Source organism: Coloeus monedula (genome assembly GCF_965178545.1).
Source record: "Coloeus monedula genome assembly, chromosome: 22".
NCBI lineage: Eukaryota > Metazoa > Chordata > Aves > Passeriformes > Corvidae > Coloeus > Coloeus monedula.
The window spans coordinates 833,731-856,901 of record NC_138802.1 but is presented as its reverse complement, the minus strand read 5'-3'; the positions used below and the strand labels follow the sequence as shown (position 1 = coordinate 856,901).

General features: G+C 52.4%; 1 protein-coding gene across 3 annotated transcripts; it reads left to right on the top strand.

The window, feature by feature from the left end:
- Window positions 1-6,595: 6,595 nt before the first annotated feature.
- On the top strand, window positions 6,596-21,693 carry H6PD (hexose-6-phosphate dehydrogenase/glucose 1-dehydrogenase). Of its 3 annotated transcripts, XR_014227041.1 has the most exons (10): window positions 6,596-6,617; window positions 7,309-7,458; window positions 8,684-8,839; window positions 10,017-10,672; window positions 11,786-11,903; window positions 13,419-13,688; window positions 13,994-17,778; window positions 18,180-18,227; window positions 19,658-20,088; window positions 21,614-21,693. XR_014227041.1 is itself a non-coding variant. In XM_082295868.1 (7 exons), the coding sequence occupies exons 4-7, from the start codon at window positions 10,046-10,048 to the stop codon at window positions 15,349-15,351; spliced, it is 2,373 nt and encodes a 790-aa protein (XP_082151994.1). In that variant the 5' UTR covers window positions 6,596-6,617; window positions 7,309-7,458; window positions 8,684-8,839; window positions 10,017-10,045; the 3' UTR covers window positions 15,352-17,934. The 3 variants fall into 3 exon arrangements, 2 of the variants coding, with proteins under 2 accessions (XP_082151994.1, XP_082151995.1); XM_082295868.1 differs by lacking the exons at window positions 18,180-18,227; window positions 19,658-20,088; window positions 21,614-21,693 and having other exon boundaries at window positions 13,994-17,934; XM_082295869.1 differs by lacking the exons at window positions 6,596-6,617; window positions 7,309-7,458; window positions 18,180-18,227; window positions 19,658-20,088; window positions 21,614-21,693 and adding an exon at window positions 7,647-7,676 and having other exon boundaries at window positions 13,994-17,934.
- The last annotated feature ends 1,478 nt before the right edge of the window (window positions 21,694-23,171 follow it).

Below are 23,171 nucleotides of genomic sequence, written 5' to 3'. Positions count from 1 at the left end.
CATCCTGGAACTACCAAGTATGGGGATTCCTGGTTCTGCTGTTCTGGTCTTCAGTGAGACTGAGGCAGGGGAAACCACTGCAAGCTCAAGGTTATTGAAGGACATTTCCAGGGGCACAGAGCATCTAAAATACTTGGGCAAGAGCTCTGCAACGCGCTGGCTCTGGAACCAACAGTTGCGAAGGGATAATTTTGAAATATGTTAATTTTTCATCTACACATGCCAGTGCATCACAGCAAAACACCAAGTGTACCTCAGGGTCAATCTCAATTTATTACTGCCTTTTGCTACCCCCTTGAAAGCTTTCAGATCAAGTTTTCAGATCTGCTGATAATCTGCATCTGAGTGAGTCCTGGCGCTGCCCTGGAGCCCTTTTCTTCCCTTTCACTGTCACTGCTTTTCCATTTGGAGACCAGTTTTTTGACTGGACCACTTACACCCACCAGCTGTACAACCCAAGGCACAGGATGCCTGGAAAGATGGAGATTCAGGTCTGCACCCAGCACTCCACTCATCACCACCCCCTCTGCAGAGGTCTGGGTCGGTTTTTACTTCTTTATACCTGTTGCTTAAGGTAACGATGCTTAATAATCCTGGTTTTCACCACCCCAGAAGAGCACAGAGAGACAAACCTGGGTACTCAGCAGTGTATTTATAGTTCCTTGTGCCCTGCTACCAGCATTGCACTGCTGCAGCTCCTGCATGGCAGGGTGAGCATTCACAGCAGGAAATTCCCAGCCCTCCGTGGCACCTGACAGTGTGCTGAAACGAGCAGCAAGAAGAGACTCCCCGAACAGCAAAAATATTTCACCGAATATTTACCTATCTTTGCACGGCTTAGGAAACGCTGATTTATTGAGACATTTCACAGCATTTCAAGGCCACTGAGTCCACAAACCAGAAACACGGAGTTAATCTGCAGCAGGCAGGGTGAGGAAAGGCAGCAGTATTTCACCGGCAGCCCCAGTGCCCGGGCTGCGTGCAGGATGCCAGGAATGCACCGCACAACACGTACCATCCCAAACTCTGCACCAATTCCCTGCTGCACCACAGTCCATTTATAGTAACATGCTCATGCATTTTGGTGCATTTCACTTTGCTATAGGAGAACGAGGATGTTAGGATGAAGGATTTTGGTTTTAAGCTTTATCAGTGAGTCCAATCTTAGTAGGACATAGAGATACGAGCAGAGGGACATCTTCTCAACTTTGCCTTCCCATTCAGCTGTCAGATGCTCAGAGAAAACCTCTGACTTGCCACAGCTGCATTTGTGCTCTGAGTGCAGCAGCCTGGGCTGATCAGCTCTGACAGGCAGTGCAACCCTGCTCTGCTGCAGTATTACACCATCAGATACTGCCCAGAACACTGCTTGCATTAGAGCATAAAGGGGGTTGGTAGATATGGGGTTTATTTTTATTACAGTTTCCAAAACTTCTTGGAGGGAAGAAATAACCCTGCTGCAATAGTTAAACCTGTATCATTCAATGAGAGTTCAAGATAAAGGCAGACACTGGCTTTCAGGGCTGCACTGTCCACTCTGAGCGGTAAAAACCTTGGACTGAAGATGTGAAATATAAATCAAGAGCTAAGATGCTCCCAGACTAGGAAGCCTCCACATATTTGAATGTTTCTTCTCACAAGTGTGCCATTTTAAAGCACTCATTTTTTGCTGTTGGTCAGTTTTGTTTGTTTGCCAAGCTAAGACAATATATCCAATACTAATTGGCCAGGAAACTGATAACAACAGCGCCCATTATGGAGTTCAAAGGCTCAGTGTGTCAACTTTCATCAATCAATATTTATCTAAGATGCAGTAACTATTAAACTCCAATCAAGTACATCTGGGGAAACTTCAATTACCTCAATGATGACAGCACTTCCTACATGCCTGTCTTGTGTCCACCTCTTACATCACAAGCCAAGAGAAGTGACTTCTGTCAAAAGCTGCCAGAGCCAGCCAGGCAGCAGCATGAGGTAACCCACCCTGTACTTCTTTCTGAAGTAAATGAACAGATTATAGTACAGACCCAAAGCTGCTGAAGCTCTGAATCAGTCTGGACCACACTGAGGGCAGTTCATGCCAGAGAACCAACAAGGATGGTTTTTCTTTACACCACGGGCAGAGAGGAGGCAGCCCCCTCACCTGTGAGCTACCTTTGCTTATTTGAGCAGACAGGTTTTAGCCCATCTCTGCATATTTGTGTCAGCAACAGTGGGAATCAGTCATTGCTTTATGATTGTTTTTTCTCAGCTAGGACAGGTACAAGTCACTCTTTTGGTTAATGCACCAGGAGTCCTCAGGACACACAGGCTCAGCAAAGCTGCCTGACGTGCTCTGCCCCCATGCACAAGAGGAACCTTAAGTTTCCCTATTTTACAATGAAGGAACAGCATGTTTAGCCTATAACCTCCATTCTCATCCTCCTTTAGTCCAAGGCGGAGGAGGAGACCGAAGGCAGCTTGTCCCAGTGCAGGAACACCTGGGGAAGATGCCAGCACTCAGTCTTTAATCTGCTGATCAAGCCGATGAGAGCATCACTTCCTCAGAACCAAAGGCAGAACACAGGCACAGCTCACTCGATTGATCAGTTCTGTTTGATTCAAGCAGAGTACTTGGTGAAGATGAGCTCTCCTCCTCCCCACCCCCAGCTCCCTTCTCGCTGTCACTGCTTTTATGGAGTGTTCAGTGCCAGCTGCACCCCGGGTGCTGCAGGGTGCCAGACTGCACCCCCAGCACAGCAGGGCTCCCCTAGTCCCGGTGACAGGGCTTTTCAGCGGGCACTAAGTCAGGCTTTAGTGCCATGACTGGCTGGGGAAGCAGCAGAGAGGGGATGGAAGGAGCCAGCAATGCCATCCCCTCCAGCCTCACAGCAAGGCTGCAGTGTTCACTCCCCACTCCAGCTGCACACCCCAGAGGCACTCCCTGGACAGGGGTTCTGCCGTTTAAAAGCCACAGTCTGGAGAGGAAAGCCAACAAACAATAGAAACAAAAGCTCTTAAGAGGCAGCATTACTCTAATACTCTCTCACCTTGGAGTGTCTCAGCTGTACTTTGATGCTAAGCTCTTTAAGAGCTGAGCTGTCCACACAGAACACCAGAGCAGAGGGGTCTTGGGAATGCTGCTCCTGTGTGGATCAGCTTTCCAGCCTCTGAACGTAGTTTGGATGCACAGAAGGGGCACTGGTTAATCCCAAACAGGCCAAAGAATTTAAATCTAAACTTCTTAAACTGGATTGGAGACTTCTCCCTGTCAGGCTGAGCACACCTAACCACAAACCAGCTCCACGCTCCAGAACTCGTTAGGCAGGTAAGGTGTTCACTTGCTCCAGCAGCCATAACAAAGCCCCTCTTCCTTATTCTCCCCCACACCAGTTTAGGAGCTGCTGTTATCATTTCTACAGTCTGGTTTTCGAGAAGCCACAAGGCAGTAATTTCATTTTCTAAGAACCCCAGCTGCTGTACAGCTGTTCTTTATTGCTTCACAGCAGAAGTTAACAGCCTTACTCAAAGCCATGTGAACTTGATAGCCCAGAACTTGAGAGCTTTCCTGGAAGCTCGTCCCCCAGCACAGCCAGTGACCCAGCTCCACTAGCTCTGCAGCAGCAGCAGCACCAAACAGGGCTCCCAGCTCACAGAGCAGCACACGAGAACCAAGGAATTGAAGCATCCCCAGAAATTACTCTGTCATTTACAGCCACCTCTCCAGTTCATTGGCAGTAAATGCCTGTGCAAAGGCTGATAAATTTGGCAGGTATCAGGCAAGTTTCCTCTAAGGTTACCTCACCAAAATCTTGCTCTCCTGAAGCACACTTTGCCCCTTCAGAGCAGTGCAAACCCCAGCCCAGCTCAGTGTCACCTCTCCACACCTCGAGTTGGGTCTGCAGCTGCAACACCAAAGGGCAACAAAGCCCCACTGCAGCAAACTCACTTTTTTCATTGTTTTCCCCACTCCTAAAGAAAGAACCCCTTGCTGTGGAACAGATTTCCACTGCAATGCCAAAACACAGCCACTGCCCAGGGTTTATAGAGGCTCTGAATTGATAAGCTGCTCTCTCCAGCCTAATGCTTCCTCCTCTCAAACACCATCTTTAAACACCACCCAGAGCAGCTCTTTTTCCTATAGAGCTTTTATTTGCTTGTAGAACATCTGTCTCCTTAAGGCCCCTTTCCTTGCTAGCTGCCTTTTATTCCTTTATTGGCATCACATGTCTCATCTGTCACACTGGACCTTTTTCCCTTAAAGGCACATGCAGCTGAGGAAGTCTGAAAAGGCTCTGACAAAAGCACATTCTGATCCAAACCATCATCCTCACAAAATCTTACTGTCCCAAATTATGAGATGTTAGAGCTCCTTAACGAAACAGCTGAGATATTTTTAACATGGTCAAAAAACCTATTTTATCTTCTGACCTTCAGCTCAGAAATAGCTGCACTATTTTTTTTTTTCAGTTTTCCAAAAAATTACTGCATAAAGCAAACCACCCCTACAATTTCAGCCTCCATATTTAAAGTTTGGCATCATATAACTAGCTGAAAACACGGTCTCTCAACAGAAGATGTTAAACAACTGCTGCTACTCCCAACTTCCAGCTCTGTCTATAATAATAACAAGCTTAAGTGACCAGGGCCTCAGCTGTTCATCTCATTCCATGTGCCAGAAACACGCAGCAGGGAGATTTGTTCTTCAATGGTTTCTGCTAAAGCAGGTGGCAAACCCCCTTTTTCTTCCAGAGCAGAACACAGATTTCAGGAGGGGACCCCCATGAACCTCCTCTCCCAGCTGCTGAGCCCAAACAGGCCCAGGGAGCTTCTGAGAGCCGAGCTTTGTCACCAGGCCATTCATGGGTTAAACACAGAGCTGTGGGATGCAGCACTGCTTCCCCTGAGCTGCTCAGCTGAATGTGCTGTGTAGTCCTGTCACGGCGAAGGGACATCTCCAGACCCGGGCTATCTGTCCAGCTGGCCCGTTCAGACGCGTCACTGGTCCCCTCACCCAGTTCGGTTTGTTCAGTTGCATCCTTTGGGCTGTGCCTGTGATGGATCCCGTGCTGGGTTCAGCATCACTCTGGACGCAGCCAGCCCAAAGCTGCATCAGCAGCACGGGCGGAATCCCAAAGCACGGCGGGCGAGCAGCAGGGCTCGCTGCAGCCCCCTCCTCCCGAATCCGGACCCGGCTCCCGCAGACAAACCGGGCTCGCACGGTGCCGCTCTGACCTCTGCAGTGCCTCGCAGGGGCTCTCACACGTGCTGGGGGAAAAACGCCCGGAGCAGGTCGGCGGAAGCTGCAGAATCGAAATTATACTGTGAATAAAATGCAAAGTTATGCCACAGAGGCATGGAATGGGCTGGGCTGGAAAGGACCTTAAAGATCACCTGGCTCCAGCCTCCGCCATGGGTAGGACCTTCCTCTAGACCAGATTGCTCAAAATGTGTATATATATATATATATCTCAAATATAATGCAAGGCTTGTGTTTGGTACAATTTCATCTCCCAGTTACCAGCCCCAGCAGGAAGCTGCCCCAGCTCTGTGCCCAGTTCTGCCAAGGTGGCTCAGTTTCCCCACCTGTAAAGCGGTGGGGGTAAAGTGTATCTACTTGTATTAAATAATTGGAGACCTTGGAGTGGAAAAGACAGCAGGAACGGTGTGTGTTGCCAAGGAATGTGATGCCATCCGTTCTGGAGTGCGGTTACAGCTGTTTAACAGTCCGAGTCTGCTTTACAGCTCCTTGCTGTTGCCACACACGTGCAAAGACACCTTTCCTCCGCTCCTCTCCTGTCTGCCTCTGATCACTCCGCCTGCCTTCACAAAGCCTGAGGTGCCTAAAAGCACTGTCAGGCTGATCTGAAACGCACCCCAGGAGGTTCACAAGGTAATTCCTCCCTTCAGAAAGCACAGGACTGGAGCTGAGGGCACGCGTATGGTTAGCAGGGGGATGCCAGAGTCATTTCAGGACACAAAGCAACGCAAGGGCTGTAGACAAATACACCTACAGATATAGGTATAAAATTAGAACAGCCACTCAGCTGGGGAAAGCAGATCATTTTTCTTTTAGAATGAATCACAGAATCATGAAATGGTTTGGGTTGGAGGGGTGCTTAAAGCTCATCTTGTTCCAACCCCCTGCCATACGCAGGGACCCCTTCCACTCAGCCGGGTTGCTCATGCCACATCGAGCTTGGCCTGGAAGGTGACCAAAGCCCTGGTTTCGGTCAAGGTTTTGCTGTAATGGTGCATTCCGAACATTTCCAGCCCGGACACCCGGTGGAGAACGCACCACACACCCATCGGGGGACACGCCTGATGCAACCCCCAGGCGGGAAAAGGGTGCGAGCCCCGTGTCCAGGCGCCTGCCCAGTGTTCAGGCGCATTCCCAGCACCGGTGCCCAGCGGTGTCCGGGCGGGGTCCGTGTCCCCCCGGGGGGGGGGGGCTGTGTCCCTGTGTCCCTGTGTCCCTCTCAGCCTTGCAGGACTTCTCTCCCTCCCTCCCGAGCGCCGGCGCCCGGCACCAGCCGCCGCCAACCACAGAGTCTCGGCCGGGTGGGCGGGGCGGGGCGCGCGGCGGGCGGGGCGCTGTGTCGGGCCCGCCGCCGCCGGCGCGGTGCGGTGGGCGGGAGGTGAGCGGGGGGCGGCGGGGCCGGGGGTCAGCCCGGGCCGGGGAGGGGTCAGCTCGGACCGGGGAGGGGTCAGCTCGGACCGGGGAGGGGTCAGCCCGGGCCCCGCTCTGCGCTGCCCTGCGGCACCGCGCATCGGCCTCCCCGCTCCGGCACCGCGTGGGCGGCCGGAGCTCCGCGCGTGGCCGCGGGAGGGATGCGGGGACGGAGCGGGGATACGGGGACGGAGCGGGGATGCGGGGCCGGAGCCGGGGTGCGGGGCCGGAGCGGGGGTGCTCCCGGCCCCCGGCGAGGGGGAGGCACGGACAGAGGCGTTTGGGGCAGCGGCAGCGCGGCGCAGCCCCGGTCCGGCCCCTCCCTGCGGGCACCGCCCGCTGCCGGCCCCGCTCAGCCCGCGCCTCCCCCGCTGCCCTCAGCCCCGCTGCCCTCGGCCCCGCTGCCCTCGGCCCCGCTGCCCTCGGCCCCGGTGCCCGCGGCCCCGGTGCCCGGCCCGGCCTTCCCGGTGCGCGGGGCTGGCGGAGCTCCAGCGCCGGGCCCGGGTCCCTCCCGGTGCTCGGTCCCCTCCCGGTGCCCGGTCCCCTCTCGGTGCTCGGGGCTGTGGCAGCCGCTGTCACTCGTGAGCTCATCCCTCGGACTCCGCGCTGCCCACGCACTGGCGTGGCTTTCTCAGGGTCCCCCTGTCCTGCTTCTCCAGGGTTTTGGAAGCAGCTGCTGTCACGATGCCGGAGCACACGGAGTGAGGCTGAGTCAGAGCCAGAAGGGCCGAACACGAATTCGTGCATCTCTCAGCTTGCTCTTAATGCGAGTCTCCTCATTAAGCCTCGGACTTTTCCAGAAGCTGATGGTGAGATCATTGCTGCCCTAATGTTTGCATATGCAGAAGACCAGTATGGTTTGCCCAGTTCTCAAAGAATCTCAGAACCCTTTCCTTCGTGTGTTACCTGTGCAGAGTCCTGTGGGAACCCCAGGCCATGCTGCATTTATCATAGAATCATAGAATATCCTCAGATGGAAGGGACCCACGAGGATCCTCAAAGTCCAGCTCTTTTGGCTGTGCATCTGGTAATTATTTTTAGTGGGGATACAACAGTAACAAAAAATACCTTTTGCATTTTTTCTATGAAGACCTGAAAGGAGTTCCTGTCAATCTGGAGCTCCAGTGGCTGTGCAAGGGAATGCACAGTCTGACTGCTGGGCTAAGCTGTTACATGTTTTATGTGGATCGGGCCCAGGAATTTTTTCCTGAAGCCTTACTTTTTTCTGGCTGGCTGGGGGATTTTTGGAGTATTGTTTTTTAATGTGAGCAGTGGTGATTCGCTGATATGAAAGCAGTAAACAAACACTGCTGCGTTTACTGAGCTTATTCTGTGCAGTGTAGCTCAATATTTTGCAATTGGGAGGGTTGTGAAACTGGCTCTCCGTTGGTTTGGGAATACACGTGACTGGCTGACTCTGCCAGGAAGTGCCTTGACTAATTCCCTCTTTTCCGTGGGTCTGGGGAAGCATGGCCCACCCAGACCCTCCCCATTCCTCAGGGGGTACCTGCTCCTGGCTGCAGCACAGCAGGGCTGCCCGGGCGCAGCGGGCAGTGTGTCAGGGGCCTCTGGTTCCTGGAACAAAGGTTGAAGAGTAAATACCACTTTATTGCTCTGAGAAGCTTTGTCATCTGTGTTATAACCCCACAGCAGGGGGTGGGAAACCAAGCAATCGTTTGTACTGCAGGCAAAGCCTCAGGAGCCACACTTGTGCCCCTTTGCAGCACTGGTGGCTGGATTCCTTCAGTGGGTCTGTGGAGCTCAAATCGTGCAGAAGGAAGGGAGGGAGGGGAGACAGCCACAGCAGAGGGCTGGAGAGATGAGTTAAACTCACAGACAGCATTATACCTTGTAGCTCTCTGGGAGCAGGAATTAGCACACATGCCTGTGCTTCACCTGCTCACAAACAGCAGCCAACAGCTTCAGCACAGCCAGTGGGGCTGCACTGAGAGCTGGGATGTGCTGGGGCGTTGCTGGCTCGGGCACGTTTGCTTTTTCCTCTGTTGTAATTGGGTCTTTCCTCCCCTTTTCCAGGAATGGAACAAGCTGCCTTATCTGTCCTGTTCACCCGACCGTTGATCAGGGACACCCGGTCACAGGAGGAGGGAGATCTGCACTGGGAGAGGCTGTGCAGGAGAAGAATTTCCAGCTGCTTTTGCCACCGTGGTCTCTAAAGCTCCTGTGTTACAGGTGAGTCTGCTGGAGAGAGAGACACAAGACTTCTACAGACCAGTTCAAGCTGCAGACAGGGAGAGATACCCAGATGTTCCTTGTAATTATTTAGTTATCCTAATTTATTGACCAGAGCTCCAAGTTTTTAAAGAAGTTAATAACCTTGTGTGCTGCGAAGGCTCTGCTCCAACTAAACACAACTTCAGAGAATGGAATTAAGGGAAGGAGATAGCCAGTGTGAGAGCTCCTGAAATAATACCTGATGGAATGAGAACAGCACGGTGGTTTAGTCACCCCTACAGGAGTGACTAAACCTCTCCTCAGTAGCATTACATCTCCTGAACTGCAAAGTCATTGCTGTGTGTCTCAGTGTAAGCGCTAAATTTGTCTTTTCTCTTAAAAACAACTTTATTTTGAATAAGTAAGCGTGAACAAAGAGACTTTTTGTCCTGGCTGCAGTGGTTTGAATGGGCACTGAGTGGAGAAGGCCAGAACAGGATCTGCTCTTCAGTGTTGAAGGTTACAGGAGGCAGAACACAAACCCCAGGCTGTCACCTGGCCACAGACACAGCCACGGTGAGGCAGCATCTTGATTGGCTCATATCAATCTGAGGACTAAACTTCTTCCCCAGAGTTGTTTTATCACACCAGTCTCCCAGTAGCCATTAGAACCCAGTTCAGTGGTGGTGCACAAGTCATTAAGTGGAAGGAGAAGAGCCTGGGACTGCCAGTGGTCATGTTTGTCCCTGAGCTGCTCTGACAATGTTGACATGAAGCCGTGCCAAGACAGCACAGCACTGTTTGAGCAAAGTCCCAAACAGGACGTTGGAAGCAGGATCCAGTGTGCAGGCACATGTGCTCAGTATGCAGACACGTGTGTTCCTTTGTGGGCAGCTCTGAGATCTGTATGAAAATGGGTTTCAGATTCCCAGTGCAAAGCTGTGGAACTGTGCACGTGCTGCCCAAAGACCTTCAGCACACACTGCCTTCCACTTCTGGTGCAGAAGGAGGCTGCAGCCTTGTCAAGAACCCAAATTACTGCCTTGATTCAGATCCTGGAGGGGAGGAGAGGCTGTTGGGTGGAGGATCCAGGCAGGAGCCCCTGGCTCTTCAGCCAGGGGAAAGCAGGTACCTTGTGTTGTGTTCTGCAGCGCTACAACATGGATTGATTTTGGTTTTTATTCCTGATCTCTAGTGTTCCTGGCTCTACCTCTTCTCCCCAAGATGCTGGGAAGGGTCCTGTGCATGGTGTTGTTTGTGGGAGCCTTCCCATCTCCAGCTGAAGCATCCCAGGGCCACATCTCCATGGTCTTGCTGGGAGCCACGGGTGATTTGGCCAAGAAGTATTTGTGGCAGGGTCTATTCCAGCTCTACATGGACCAAGTGAGCAGTGGCCACAGCTTCACATTCCATGGGGCTGCCCTGGCAGCGCTGGAGCCAGGGCAGAGGCTGATGTTTGACGTGCTGAAGAAGCTGTCCTGTCCCCCAGACGAGGCTCCCGACAGGTGTGCTGTGCTCAAGGACCAGTTCCTGAAGCTGAGCCAGTACCACCAGCTAAAGACTGCCAAAAACTACACAGCTCTGAGCAGAGAGATTGAGACCCTGCTTCGCCAGGAGGGGCTGAAGGAGGCTGGGAGGATCTTCTACTTCTCAGTGCCCCCGTTTGCCTACACAGAGATTGCCCGGCACATCAACAGCAGCTGCCGGCCCCCGGCCGGGGCCTGGCTGCGCGTGGTGCTGGAGAAGCCCTTTGGCCACGACCTGCAGTCGGCCCAGCAGCTGGCAGCAGAGCTGGCAGGCTTCTTCAGGGAGGAGGAGATGTACCGGGTGGACCATTACCTGGGCAAGCAGGTGAGCAGCACACAGCCCCTGCCAGGCTGAGGGGCTCAGTGCCTGGGAGACTCCTGGGGGTCAGTTCTGCATCTGATGAGAGCGTTGTTCCCCTCCCAAATCCAGGCAGAGCCTGTCAGTGTGATCCAGAGCCTCCATTTGCTCCTGGAATCCTGTCCTGTTTCTCTGTCCTGTGCTGCTGAGAGAGTAGAGGGAATATGCAGGCCAGAGCAGGGCTTCCTGCTGTTGGAGTGCTGAGGGTCCCTTCTGCAGAGCGGGGCCAGGGTGTAGGGCTGGGCTCTGTGTGCCTGGAGCAGAGATGCAGAACTCCTCTGGTGTCCTGCCCAAGGTCAGGGCTTTGGTTTCGCTGAGTAAGCAGCACCTGTCCTCTCACAGCTCCACATCTCATTACACACAGGGCTCTCTGCTTAGCCATGGCTTCTGAAAGCACGCCTTCATTTGATATGATAAGGAGCTGATGGGATGGTAGTTCTGTGGGATGCTTAGGGGGAGGTTTCTTCCTGCCCTGTGCTCCACTCTGGGCTGGAAGGATGTGGAGTGGAGCTGCACTGCCCCAGAGGGAACGTGCTCAAGGACATGCCATCCTTGTGCCACAGGAATGTGATGCCACACTTTAAAGGCAGCCTGTTCAGCCACAGCACTGGACAGGTTTTACTGAGAAGTTGCATGTCCAGCTGCAAGGAGAGCGTCCCCACTAAGAGGGGGGATTTCTTCTGTTTTGTTTTTGGGGGTTTATTTTGTCTCCCCAAAAGAGCAGACGTCTTCAGTGGTGTAAGCACCTGAACTGATGTATTTCAGCACTTCAGAACCTTGCATTAGTCCCAGAATGGCCTGACTCAGCCCTTTGTCCTCTGACAGATACAAACTGAGTGCTCTGCAGTTTGTAGTTCAGCCTTTTCACATGAAACCTCAAAATGCCTCAGAAAGACCTTCAATGTCTGCTCTGGACAGTCACTGGTGACCCCAGTGTGCATCACTGCAGGCTTTCCTGCTGCTTTTCTCTTCTCTGACCCACTCTGCTCTGCTGCCTGTCTGCTGGATGGGGCAGTGAGGCAGAGGCACTGTGGGAATCTGCTGAGTTTTTATTGGGTCTTTGAATTTTTCCCTTTGCAGGCTGTAGCCCATATCCTGCCTTTTCGGGATCAGAACCGACAGTTTCTGGACCCAATTTGGAACCGACATCATGTGGAAAGAGTGGAGGTTGTCTTGAAGGAGACTGTGGATGCTAAAGGTTGGTGAGGCGAGTGTGCAGAGTGTGCAGGGTGAGTGAGGGGGAAGGAGAACTGGTAGGTTCATTCATTGTGGGGAGGTGGCCCTTGAGGTGGTACTGGTACAGAAATAAAAAAGGAACAGGTGAATGTTGTGTTGCTCCCTGGAAGCAGAGAGGGTCTGTCCTACACTTCCTGTGCTGACTTCCAGGTTGTGTTGCTGCCTCTGAGAAAAAATCCCTTTGCAGTTCATCTGGGAGCAGGGGCAGAACCCCCACCGTTTTCTGCTGCAGAGCTCTGGGGGCACTGCTGGCCTTTCTATCCTAATTCTTGGTAAATAGCACTAGATTTGGAACTGATGCAGTCTAAGGCCGCTTCAGCTCAGTGCAGCAGTAATCTGGTTGTTGTAACAACAAGCCTTTTGTGTTGCTGTCCTGTCAGACACCAGGCTCACCCTGAGTGTGCCTTTGTGCTGTTCTTTGGGAGGTGCTCATGCATCTCCAGCCTGGATGTTTCGGGTCCCTGGGTCAGTCTGGGTTTGTGTGCCTGGTTCTTTCCCTGCCTCTCTGTAGTAGGAAGAGCACTGCAGAGACAGTCCCAGCCCGGAGTGGTAGCGTGGGTCTCCTGCTGAAGGACATGGCTGCACTGCCTCCCTGCAATGCTGCAGCATCCCCTCTGCAGTGCTCAGCACAAAGCTCCCGGCTGGGCTGCCACCCGCAGCACTTCTGGGCACGGCAGGTGCCCTGGGCTCTGCACCATCAGGATTGCTCCCCCACTCACTTTACCTCTGCCTCCCTCCCCCAGCCATCACCAACTCAATTAATGCAATTTTATCAAACTTGGAGAAGTCTTTGGTTTGGCAGCCCAGAGCTCATCTGAGCCTGTTTGTGGGAGAGGGATGCACTGCAGAGAGGTTCAGGGAGAACAGCGTTGTCTGTGCACAGCCCCAGCTACTCCCTGTGCCCTCCCCTCTCTGAACAACTTGGTGATTTTTAATTTGATATCTTTCTTCCTCTGTGCAGCTTCAGCTGGCAGTCTGGCTCCCAGCAAGTCTGCAGCATTGATTCCATTAATGAGTGTGCCTTTGGATTAGAGCAGGGGAGATAAATTATCAGTCAATAGGGGAAGCCTGTGGTCATGATGCAGCCTGCTGCTGGTGACACACAGCCTTGAGTCACTCCAGAAGTGCATTGTCCTTCTCCCACTGTTCCCACCTCATGAGAAGCCAGGCAGGGAAAGGGAAGCATGGCTTTGTGCACGAAATTTTGTCTCCAGAGGGTCTGGCTCAGCCAGAGCCTTCTGAGGACAGGAAAACCATCTAGTCCTGCTACAAGCAGTGACAGCTTCCACTGGGACAGGTTGCCCAGAGCTCTGTCCAACCAGACCTTGAACACATCCAGTGGTGGGACATCCACAGCTTCCCTGAGCTTGATTGCTTCAGGTTAATTGTTGGGTGGGGAGGAGAGGAGCTTGGAGCTATAATGCAGACAAGGGAAGCACATCACCTGAGCAGCATTTTGCCTCCTCGCTGTGCCCAGGCCGCACCAGCTTCTACGAGCAGTACGGGGTCATCCGGGATGTGCTGCAGAACCACCTCACCGAGGCCCTCATGTTCCTGATCATGGAGCTCCCCGCCAACGTGAGCAGTGCCCACGAGGTGGTGCAGCACAAGCTGCAGGCGTTCCAGTCGCTGTGGGGCCTGGAGAGGAGCAGTGCCGTGCTGGGGCAGTACCAGGCCTACGACAGCCAGGTGCAGGAGGAGCTGCAGGAGGCACGGGGCTACGTCAGCACCACACCAACCTTTGCAGGTGAGAGTTTGGGCTGGGCCCTGGCAAGGGGAGCAGTCAGAGCTGAGCAGAGCAGGAGATGCGAGTCCTTGCGTGCAGTACCAGCTCCATGGCTCTGGACCTCACTGCTGACTCAGGGATGTGTCCAGGCATCCACTGACGTGGTAGCTGGGAGCTGGACAGGATAACGCTGTTGTCATGTCAGTTGACTAATGACCCAGGATTTCTGGGAGCTGAGGAGGGACAGTAATGGGCAGGTGATGGGGACCCCCGGGAGCACCTGCTGGCCACGTGTGGGGTGGTAGCTGGGATCTCTGTCGTTCCAGGAGTGCTGATCTGCAGCAACAGCCTGCGCTGGGAAGGGGTCCCCTTCCTCCTCACCTCCGGGAAGGCTCTGGATGAACGGGTGGGTTACGCCCGTGTGCTCTTCAAGAACAGGGCCTACTGCACTCAGAGTGGTGCTCTGAGGGATGCAGGGCACAGCCAGTGTAAACCCAAACAGATCATCTTCCACTTCGGGCACGGTGCACTCAACACCCCTGCGGTGCTGGTGAGCAGGAACCTCTTCCAGCCTGTCATGCCCAAAGACAGTTGGAAAGAAGCAGAGGCTCAGTCAGACCTGCATGTCTTCGGACAGCCACTGTCTGATTTCTACATGTACAGCCCTGTGAAAGAGAGAGATGCATATTCTGTCCTCATCTCCCACATCTACCATGGCAGGAAGGATTTCTTCATCACCACGGAGAACCTGCTGGCCTCCTGGGCCTTCTGGACACCTCTGCTGGACAGCACCTCCCGCCAGCCCCCACGCCTCTACCCCGGGGGCGTGGAGAACCAGCACCTCCTGGACTTTGAGATGGTGAGCGGGGGAGTGGCGTTCACCCTGGCAGAGCCAGCGGAGCTGCTGAACCCCAGTGGGCAGATGCCAAGTGATTTCAGGGCAATCCAGTCCAAATTTCGGCAAAGTCCCCTGGTCTCAGCGTGGGCTGAGGACCTGATTTCCCAGCTGGCGTCCGACATGGAGGAGGCAGCAGTGAGGAGCGTGGCTCGCTCTGGGCAGTTCCACCTGGCGCTGTCGGGCGGCTCCAGCCCCGTGGTGCTGTTCCAGCGGCTGGCAAGGCACCACTACGGCTTCCCCTGGAAGCACACTCACATCTGGCTGGTGGACGAGCGCTGCGTGCCCCTGACCGACAGCGAGTCCAACTTCCTGGGCCTGCACAGGCACCTCCTGCAGCACGTCAGGGTGCCCTACTTCAACATCCACCCCATGCCCGTGCACCTCAACCGGCGCCTCTGCGTGGAGGAGGACAGGGGAGCAGAGCTCTATGCCAAGGACATCGTGGCCCTGGTGGCCAACGCCAGCTTTGACCTGGTGCTGCTGGGGATGGGCACGGACGGGCACACGGCCTCGCTCTTCCCCCGCTCCGAGAATGGCCTGGAAGGGGCTCCCACCGTGGTGCTGACCGAGAGCCCTGTCAAACCTCACCAGAGGATGAGCCTCAGCCTGCCCCTCATCAACAGGGCCAGGCAGGTGTTTGTCCTGGTTTTGGGGAAGGGCAAGCATGACATCACCACCCTGCTCAGCAGAGTGGGCCACGAGCCCAGGAAGTGGCCGATCTCAGGCGTCAGCCCCAGCTCTGGCCAGCTGGTCTGGTACGTGGATTATGAAGCTCTGCTTGGGTGATGCCTTCACAATGTCCCTCCTCCCTTGTCTGCGTGGCCTTGACACCCTGGATTCTCCTACACCGTGTCCACGTTCCTCTGCTGCCAGCAGCGGCTTCACCCCTGACACCTCCAACCTTCTGGGAGATCCGTGGCCTGCAGCACCTCTGACATTGAGCCTGGAGGAAGCTGGGGTCGGTGTCCAGGAGGAGCCAAGAGCCCAGAGCAGCATTTCTGGCTCTGCTCTGGGTTCTGACCGAGATTTTGGACAAATGACCTCACCTTGAAGTGCCTCAGTTTTGCTGTCAGGCCTTTGTGCTTACTGGCATGTAACTACCTCACAGGCACTACAGGAGACTTGTTAAATTAACTGCCTGCCAAATTCTTTTATGTAAATTTTATATAATTCTCAGGCTAAAAGACAACAATAACACATTCATCCCCTGCCCTGCTCAGTCTGGCTGGGCCAGAGTCGTTGTCTCAGTGAAATGATGGTTGTGTGCACATGGATCCGTGACCGTGTCCGTGCAGCCCGTCCCGTTGTGAGCCAGGCTCTGGCTGTGGCTGTGCTTTCCTGGGAGCACAGACACCCGCTGCCCTTTGTGGCAGGTGGCCCCTGACTGCTGACAGGGATTTGTGAGCTCGCTGCAGTCCTGAGCCTTTGCAAACTGCCCAGCAGCAGAGGCTGAGCCTGGGAGCAGTAATTAGCTGCGTTCATTAAGTGGATGGCTGATACCACGGGGGATGGGGAAGGAAGACTTTTTAGGCTGTTAAAATAATGGGGACAGGGTGAGGAATATGGCAGCTCACAGAGCTGTTGTTTGCCAGCAGTGCAATAATTATTGAGGGAAAAGCTTGGTGCTCAGAGGAGTTGTTTGGTTTAGCTAGCAAAGAAATGTTTTCTTTAACTGTCTCAGTCTCTGAAATGAACTTTTCTCTCCTCAGAACGGAAGCTTTCAGCATCATTTGGTGGCTTGTGAAGTTTCTGTGGGAGGCAGCTTTGTAAAGTGCACACACATCTGTCACTGCTGCACACGCTGAGGGAGCTGCAGGGTTGGCAGGAGGTGGTGGTGCTCTTTGAGCTCGTGGACACTGACTTAGGAGGGAGGGAATTTTCTCTGTGCACAGCCCTTGGGCACACGGGACTGGCAGATTCACCTCTGACAGGACAACAGAAAGTGCTCGTGGGAATGTACAGAAATTTATAGGAATGTACAGAAATTTATAGAGACGTGTGGTTCTGCTGCTTACAGGGAGCGTTGGAGACACCCAGTGTGCCCAGAGACCCCACTCTGCCCTTCCTAATTCTCTGACTTTCACCTTCCCAGAAGGCTGCCACGCACAAGGGCTGTCCTCTGCTTCCAGGACATCCCCAAATGCTCTGATGGGTTATTTACCTTTGAGGCAGTGCCTTACCTGGGCAGGTTTGCCAGCTGGCATGGCTGGTGTCCCCCTTTTGGGGGTGTTTGCTCTGGGTGTGCCCTGGTCACAGGCAGGGTTAACCCCCAGCTCCAAGCCCAGAGAGAGCAGGAGGAAGGGGAGCACTGCAGGCTCCCGTGGCCAGGAGCTCTCTGGAATAACTCTCTCTGTGGCTGTGTCCTGGCAGACACTGGCTCCAAAATCCACCACAGTGGTTGGAGCAGCTGTGCAGAGCAAGGTGGTTTAGGTCTGGTACGTCCATGAATTCAAACACCATTTCTTTTTAAACAGAAATGTCCACGTTAACTTCATTCCAGTTCTTTTCTGTTTGGTGTGAGGGAACAAGTTTTAATTAAAAATTGACCTATGTGAGAGTAACTATATTGTTATGAACACCGGAGTTTATTCCTGTCTCACAGGTGATTGTGGCATTGGAGTTTTCCTATTTTTGCACACTTTCTTGTTAATGGGTGGCTGGCAATAATAATTGAAATAAACACTGAGAGGTTTATTTGCACTTTTTGAGTAAGCACATGGGTTTTTTCCCAGGGAGCTACTGTCTTTTCCAGCTGAAAATAGGGTTTATTTGTGAAGTCTCTTATCTAGTGGGTCACCCCAAAATTCATCCTAGATTTTATTAAAATCCATTAAAAGTTTCCCCATGTTTTCCTTCGTGAATGGAGCTGTCTGGGTTGTTTGGGGGATTTTTTAGAACTGTGGGGGTTTTTTCACACAGACAATTCCTGTTAAACTCTTTAATACTTAGCATTTGCTAAATGAAAACCAAATATTTTGGAATATACAAAATTTATGACTGGAACAAGAGACTGGGTGGGAAAAAGGGTTAAATGAGCAACAAATCTGATGAGGAGGAATGGTAGCAATCCACTGGGCGGTAGGCCAAGGAACCAGGGCTATTTTTATTTTGGGAAAGTTATTAATAGAAGGTGTGCACCTTCTTGAGAGCTTGTATTAACCTTTCTTTGCAAAGGCAGCTCCATGGAGTGACTTCTTACACTCTGTTTCTCCTGTAAGTGATTATTGATACCAATTTTTATCAATTTTTTTAATGTCAAGTGCGTTCCTACAATTCAGTGGTATGATTATTTATATGTCTTACAGAAAACTAGCGCTGGAAATAATTCATTTTTCACATCAACTTTTATAAATCAAATTGTAAAATCCTTTTTCCCATGAGTAAAGTTTTGTGATTCTTTTCATGTTGTTTAATGAATGAAGAATTATATTTATAAAAAAATAAATAGTTTTTAATAATAAGTGTCTTTTAATTTCTTCCAGAGAGTTTTTCCCTGTCCTCCTGGTGAGTGAAGTTTTAGGGTTTTAGTTGTGCATAGTGGACAATGTCACTGCAGTATTAAATGTTCACTCTGACTATTGCTTTTTTTTTTTTTTTTTTGGTGTCTCATCCAGACAAGGCCAGGACTTTTCAAAACAAGGAGCAGCCAAAGCCCTTTTAAGGTGAGAAGATGGAATCACCCAATGCTGTGCAGGGTCCTGGAATGGCCAGGCCTCAGGAAAGCCTCTCCTGATCCACATTTACTCCCTGAGTTGCATTTCCATGGATACTGTCACCATAGTGCAGAGCTGCTTAATAACACAGAGTTTATAGGAGTGCATTTTTAAGTGTAGTCTATCAATCTGTGAGCTGAGAGGCTGCAGTTGCAGTTCCAGCAGGAGCTGTGCTGTGACTCGGGCTGGCAGGGCCCTGTGGAAGGTCCCAGAGCTGAGTCCTGGCCTCCACTCCAGCTGATTCCCAAGCGCTCCTGCCCAGACCCAAAGGAAAATCCCACCTGACACCTTCATCCCACAGAGAGAGCAGGCACAGCGTGCCCGGGGAAGGGGAGGAGGAGCACAGCAGTTTCATCCCAGTGCCCCAGGGGAAGACTTCATTTTCCTGGCAAGGGGAGGATGGGAGGATTTAAATCAGATGCTTTCTTGCTGCAGTCCTGCTGATTCACAAGTGCTGGTTTCCCTGGCTGCAGCTGGAAGGGCTCTGCCCCTCACAGACCCGGTTTGCAGTGGATTCTTGGGCTGCTGCTGCAGCAGGGCATTGATGTAGCGCCAGGGGTGTGGGGCTTTTCAGCAGCCAAACCCTCTCCAGGTGCTTCAACAGTACCAGGAACAGTGAATGCCCCCCAAACGCAGGGACCAGAGGCAGAGGTGGTAAAAGGAGCAAAACTTTCAGTGTCTAAACGCTTTTTTAAAACAAGTTTTTGGTGCCGTGCTCTGCTTCTGCTTTGTGCACAGCTCAGGGTGCTCCTTAGCAGGATTTGTACCTCCAGATTCATTGCCTGCCTTAACAGGGATGTGGTTCATTGCCTTCCTCTCCCCGAAAAATATGATTGAAAATGTGGCCATTGCCTAAAAAGGGGCAAGAGAGGAGAGGGAGCAGAGGGAGTGGTTTTGGATATTTGCCCGCATGAAGAAGGAAAACCTTGAGTCAGATGCTGGGGAAAAGGGCAGCTTCACTCAGGGAAGAGGGAGGAAATGGGAGGAAGAGACCAAGCACTCTGCGTCTGTCTGAGGCGTGCACATCCCATTTGGGAATGTGCTTGTGGGATGGACCTGAGTGACGTTAAAAAGCTTAATTCGGGAAAAGCGAAAAGTCTGCAGCACGAGGGAGGGGAAAAACCCAAGGGCGACGAGGATCCATCTGGCTGCCTGGGTCCCGCATCACCCCAGAGCCTTGTCGGGAGGGCGCTGGCAGTGGCACAGCTCCACGGCGAGCATCCCGTGCCCGGGGAGTGGGGACACCTCCCCTGCGCTCCCAGCACGGGACATCGCTGCGCTGCCTTTCCGCGGCTCCTCCCTGCGAGCGCTCCCAGGCACAGAGCAGCTCTGGAGACAGCCCTGCCAGCAGCAGAGGGTGCTGCTTGCCCGTGCTGCAGGAGCTGCTGGCAGCCGCTTTTCCCAGCCCTGTCCTGCCGGAGCAGCGTTTTCCAGAGGCCCAGACCAGCACAGCTGTGTCTGACACCAGCACGGATGGAAGATGAGCCGGGGCTCCTGGGGCACGGCGAGCTCCCTGCCCAGCTGTTCTCCCGGGAGCTGCTCCACAGCTGCTGTTCCTGTATCGTCCTGGTTGCTACCATTTTCCATCCGTGGCCATCCATCAAAAAGGCAAGGAACTCATTTCTCTGCTTTCCCACTCCCAGTGGCCTCCCATGCCCAGGCTGTCACCATGTGCTCGTCTCCCCACAGGCACAGGTGGCACAAGCCGTGTGGGATGTGGCCTCTTCCCGCAGCTGCAGGACCCGTGTCAGCCAGTAAATCGCTGTGATTTCCAGGGGTGCTCCCCTCGTGGAGAGAGAGTCATGTACAGGTACCTCAGAGCTAACTGGGCAGTCAGCTGGGGATGTAAGGGTTGCTCTAAAAAGAACAGGGAGTAAATTCTGCATCCAAGTGCTCCCGTTACAAGAAGGGACTAAAAAGTAGATGACTACTACTTCTTTTTCCTGCAAAGTGCCCCATGGGGATGCCTCTTTATTCTCCTCCATCCCATTCTCTTTTACTCCCTTTTCCACCCCATCTTCCAGCTGAGGAGGGTTTGTTGATTGTCCTCTGAGCAGGCTTGGCAGGGTTTCTCCCTCGTGAGGCTGCTGTTTTCACAGCCTCTCTCTGTCCTGCAGCACACTGGGTTACTTTGGCTTCGTGGCTACACATTACAGACGCTCATTGTTCACTATCTGTTGCATTGTCTCCCTCAATTCCCACAGGCACAGCCTGCATGCAGCACGTACATGTTTCCGGGCAGAGTGGTTGCTCTCTCTCTCCCCTGCTCTCCCCAGGGCACAGAGAGCTCCAGGCTTTCTGCCTGCCTGTCTCTGTACACCCCCTCCGAACGCAAGGCAATAGGATCCCCTTTGTCGCTACAGTCCGCCAGCCTCCTGCTTCAAGGGCAGTGTCAGTCAGGCATAAAGCACATCCACAGAGTCTGTTCCAGCCTCAGAGTCCATGCTGGGAGTCCAAAGGATTTTAATCTTTAACTTCAGACATTCAAAAGGGATGCAGTTTTCAGATGGTGGATGCTCATCCCTTTCCAGACCCCAGAGCTAATCTACAGTGCTGAATGCTGACCACAAGAAAGCAGGCATGCCAAGCCATTCCTCCTCCCACCTTCTTTTTAATAGTCTTAGCATAAATTCACAAGGATGGGAGCTGGAAAAGTCTCTGCTAATCCAGGCTCCATCCCCAGTCAGTTCTCCAAAAAGGCTGAGAGGGATTCCATTGCAGGCCATAAGCAGTGGCCCTGGTCAGTCACCCCCCTCTGCCTCTGTTTGTCCTGTTGTTTGAGATGTAGGCAGTGTTCAAAGCGAGTGATTGAAGATCAGCAATTCCTGCTTCTTAAGGAAGCAAGAAAGCCAAATACTAAGGAAATAAAAGCAGACAAGATTCCATAGGAGCTGTGATCTCATCTGGCGAGAAGCCACCACAAAGCTGAGAAGTTCTGCTTCAGCACTTGTCACGTCTGGTTTCCTCCAGCTTCCCTGCTGCTCCCACACCTCCTCCACCCCACTTCTCCTCTTGCTGTAAAGAGCAGGGGTCTCTCTTGGAGCAGGAAACCCTTGCTCACCTGGAACCAGCACACAAGAAAGTGCAGGACTGAGTAGCTCTCAGAGAAGCTCACCCCCAAGGCTTGGCCAACTGTCCAAGAACTGAAGAGTATCCTGCAGAAAAAGCTTGAAGGGAGAGACTTTCACAACGCACATTGCAGAAGAACTTCTGCTGAAATTAGTGGGGAAAAGGGACTTAAATATGAGCAGGACCAGGTCAAAGCGATGTAGTTTTGAAAAAGCTACCCAAATATGTATCTATTTGACATAAACCCTCCTATTTCTATTTTGCAGGGTGTGAAAGAACATATTTGTGCTGTATCTACAATCTCCCCGGTGTTTCTGGTCAGCTAGAGTAATAAATTTAATCTGATGCAAATGTGTTTTTTTAATGGACCACAGTGGCTGGCATAGAGCAACTATTCCCCAGGGACATCAAAATATGCCCAAGAAATTAGTGCCTCAGTCCTGCAAAGATATGAATACACATATGAACAACTTCACACACATGCAGTATCCCATGGAGTTCAGCAGAATTTTTCCCCTTTATTGGCTGAAGTCCTCTTCAGGGATTTTTTGATTCTATGGCCTGAAAAGGGTGAGGAGGAGAGGAGTATTCGGCAGGGTAGCTGCCTGCCTTGGCCCTCACACCACATTCATTCCTTCTGACATTTTCTGTCAGCTCAGTGGGATCCACACTGGACCCTGCCCTGTTATTTGTCACTGAATGCCCTGCTGTGACCACCTCGCTGCAGAAATAACCCAGCAGTGGTTCCTACAGTCCCCTGGGGACCACACAATTTCATTTCATCCCATGTGCAGCTGCAGGGGGTTTTTTTTATCTTCTAAGAACTGGTGTAACTACATTGTAAATCAATGCATGGCCCATGAAATGTGTCAAAAAGTCTGTTGAGCTCTCAGCAGAATATAACTTCTTCTTCCCCAGAGATCCAGCACACAAATGCACCCAGGAACTGCCTTCCTCACTACTCACTACGCACTCCCTACAAGGAGAACAGCCAGGGGAAAAAGGGCTGAGTATCCTGTCCAATTAAAATGTAGGTAAGGAAAAGGCACTCACATATTTATGGGTGAACCTTGTTTGAATGAGGTCCCTGTGCTGGAAATGGAGTTCAGCCGAGACGAAAGCAAAGTCCTCTGGAAGCAGAGGCACAAAAATGAGGGCACATGAATTAACTGTGCTCTTTTTTCACGTGTGCCCCAAGACCATCAGTGATGAGAAATGTCAAGACCATGTCAGTGTCCAATCCCTAAAAACAGTAACTCCAGCAGCATGCAGGGGCATTCATTCCACACTGACTCAGATGGCAGACTGCCACCTCCTGAATCACTCACACCACTTCCTGCAGCTCTTAGGTGGTCCTTGGAGGTATCCCATGCAATATGGCTTGCCGAATTTATGACAATCCACGGGTTTACAGCTTGAGCAGTACTGCTAAAAACAACTCTTTTTGTCTGGAAATGCTGAAAAATTAGTCATCTCAAAGGGACACTACCGGGTCAGATTTGTCCAGAGAGCTGTTTTTTGAATGAAGACTGAAATGAAGAGAATTGTACTTCCCTGGTTTATTTCGGTAAACAAATGAGTCTTTAAAAAGCAAACAGACATTCCCTGGAGTGATTGAAACATCACAGAATCAATCAGGTTGGAAAAGACCTCTGAGATCCTCGAGTCCATGCTGTGACATAACGCCACCGTGTCAACTGGAGCATGGTACAAAGTGCCACGGCCGGGCACTCCTTAAACACCTCCGGGCACGGACACTCCGCCACCTCCCTGGGCAGCCCCTTCCTGATCCCCCTTTATGTGAAAAAACGCGGAACTCCGTGT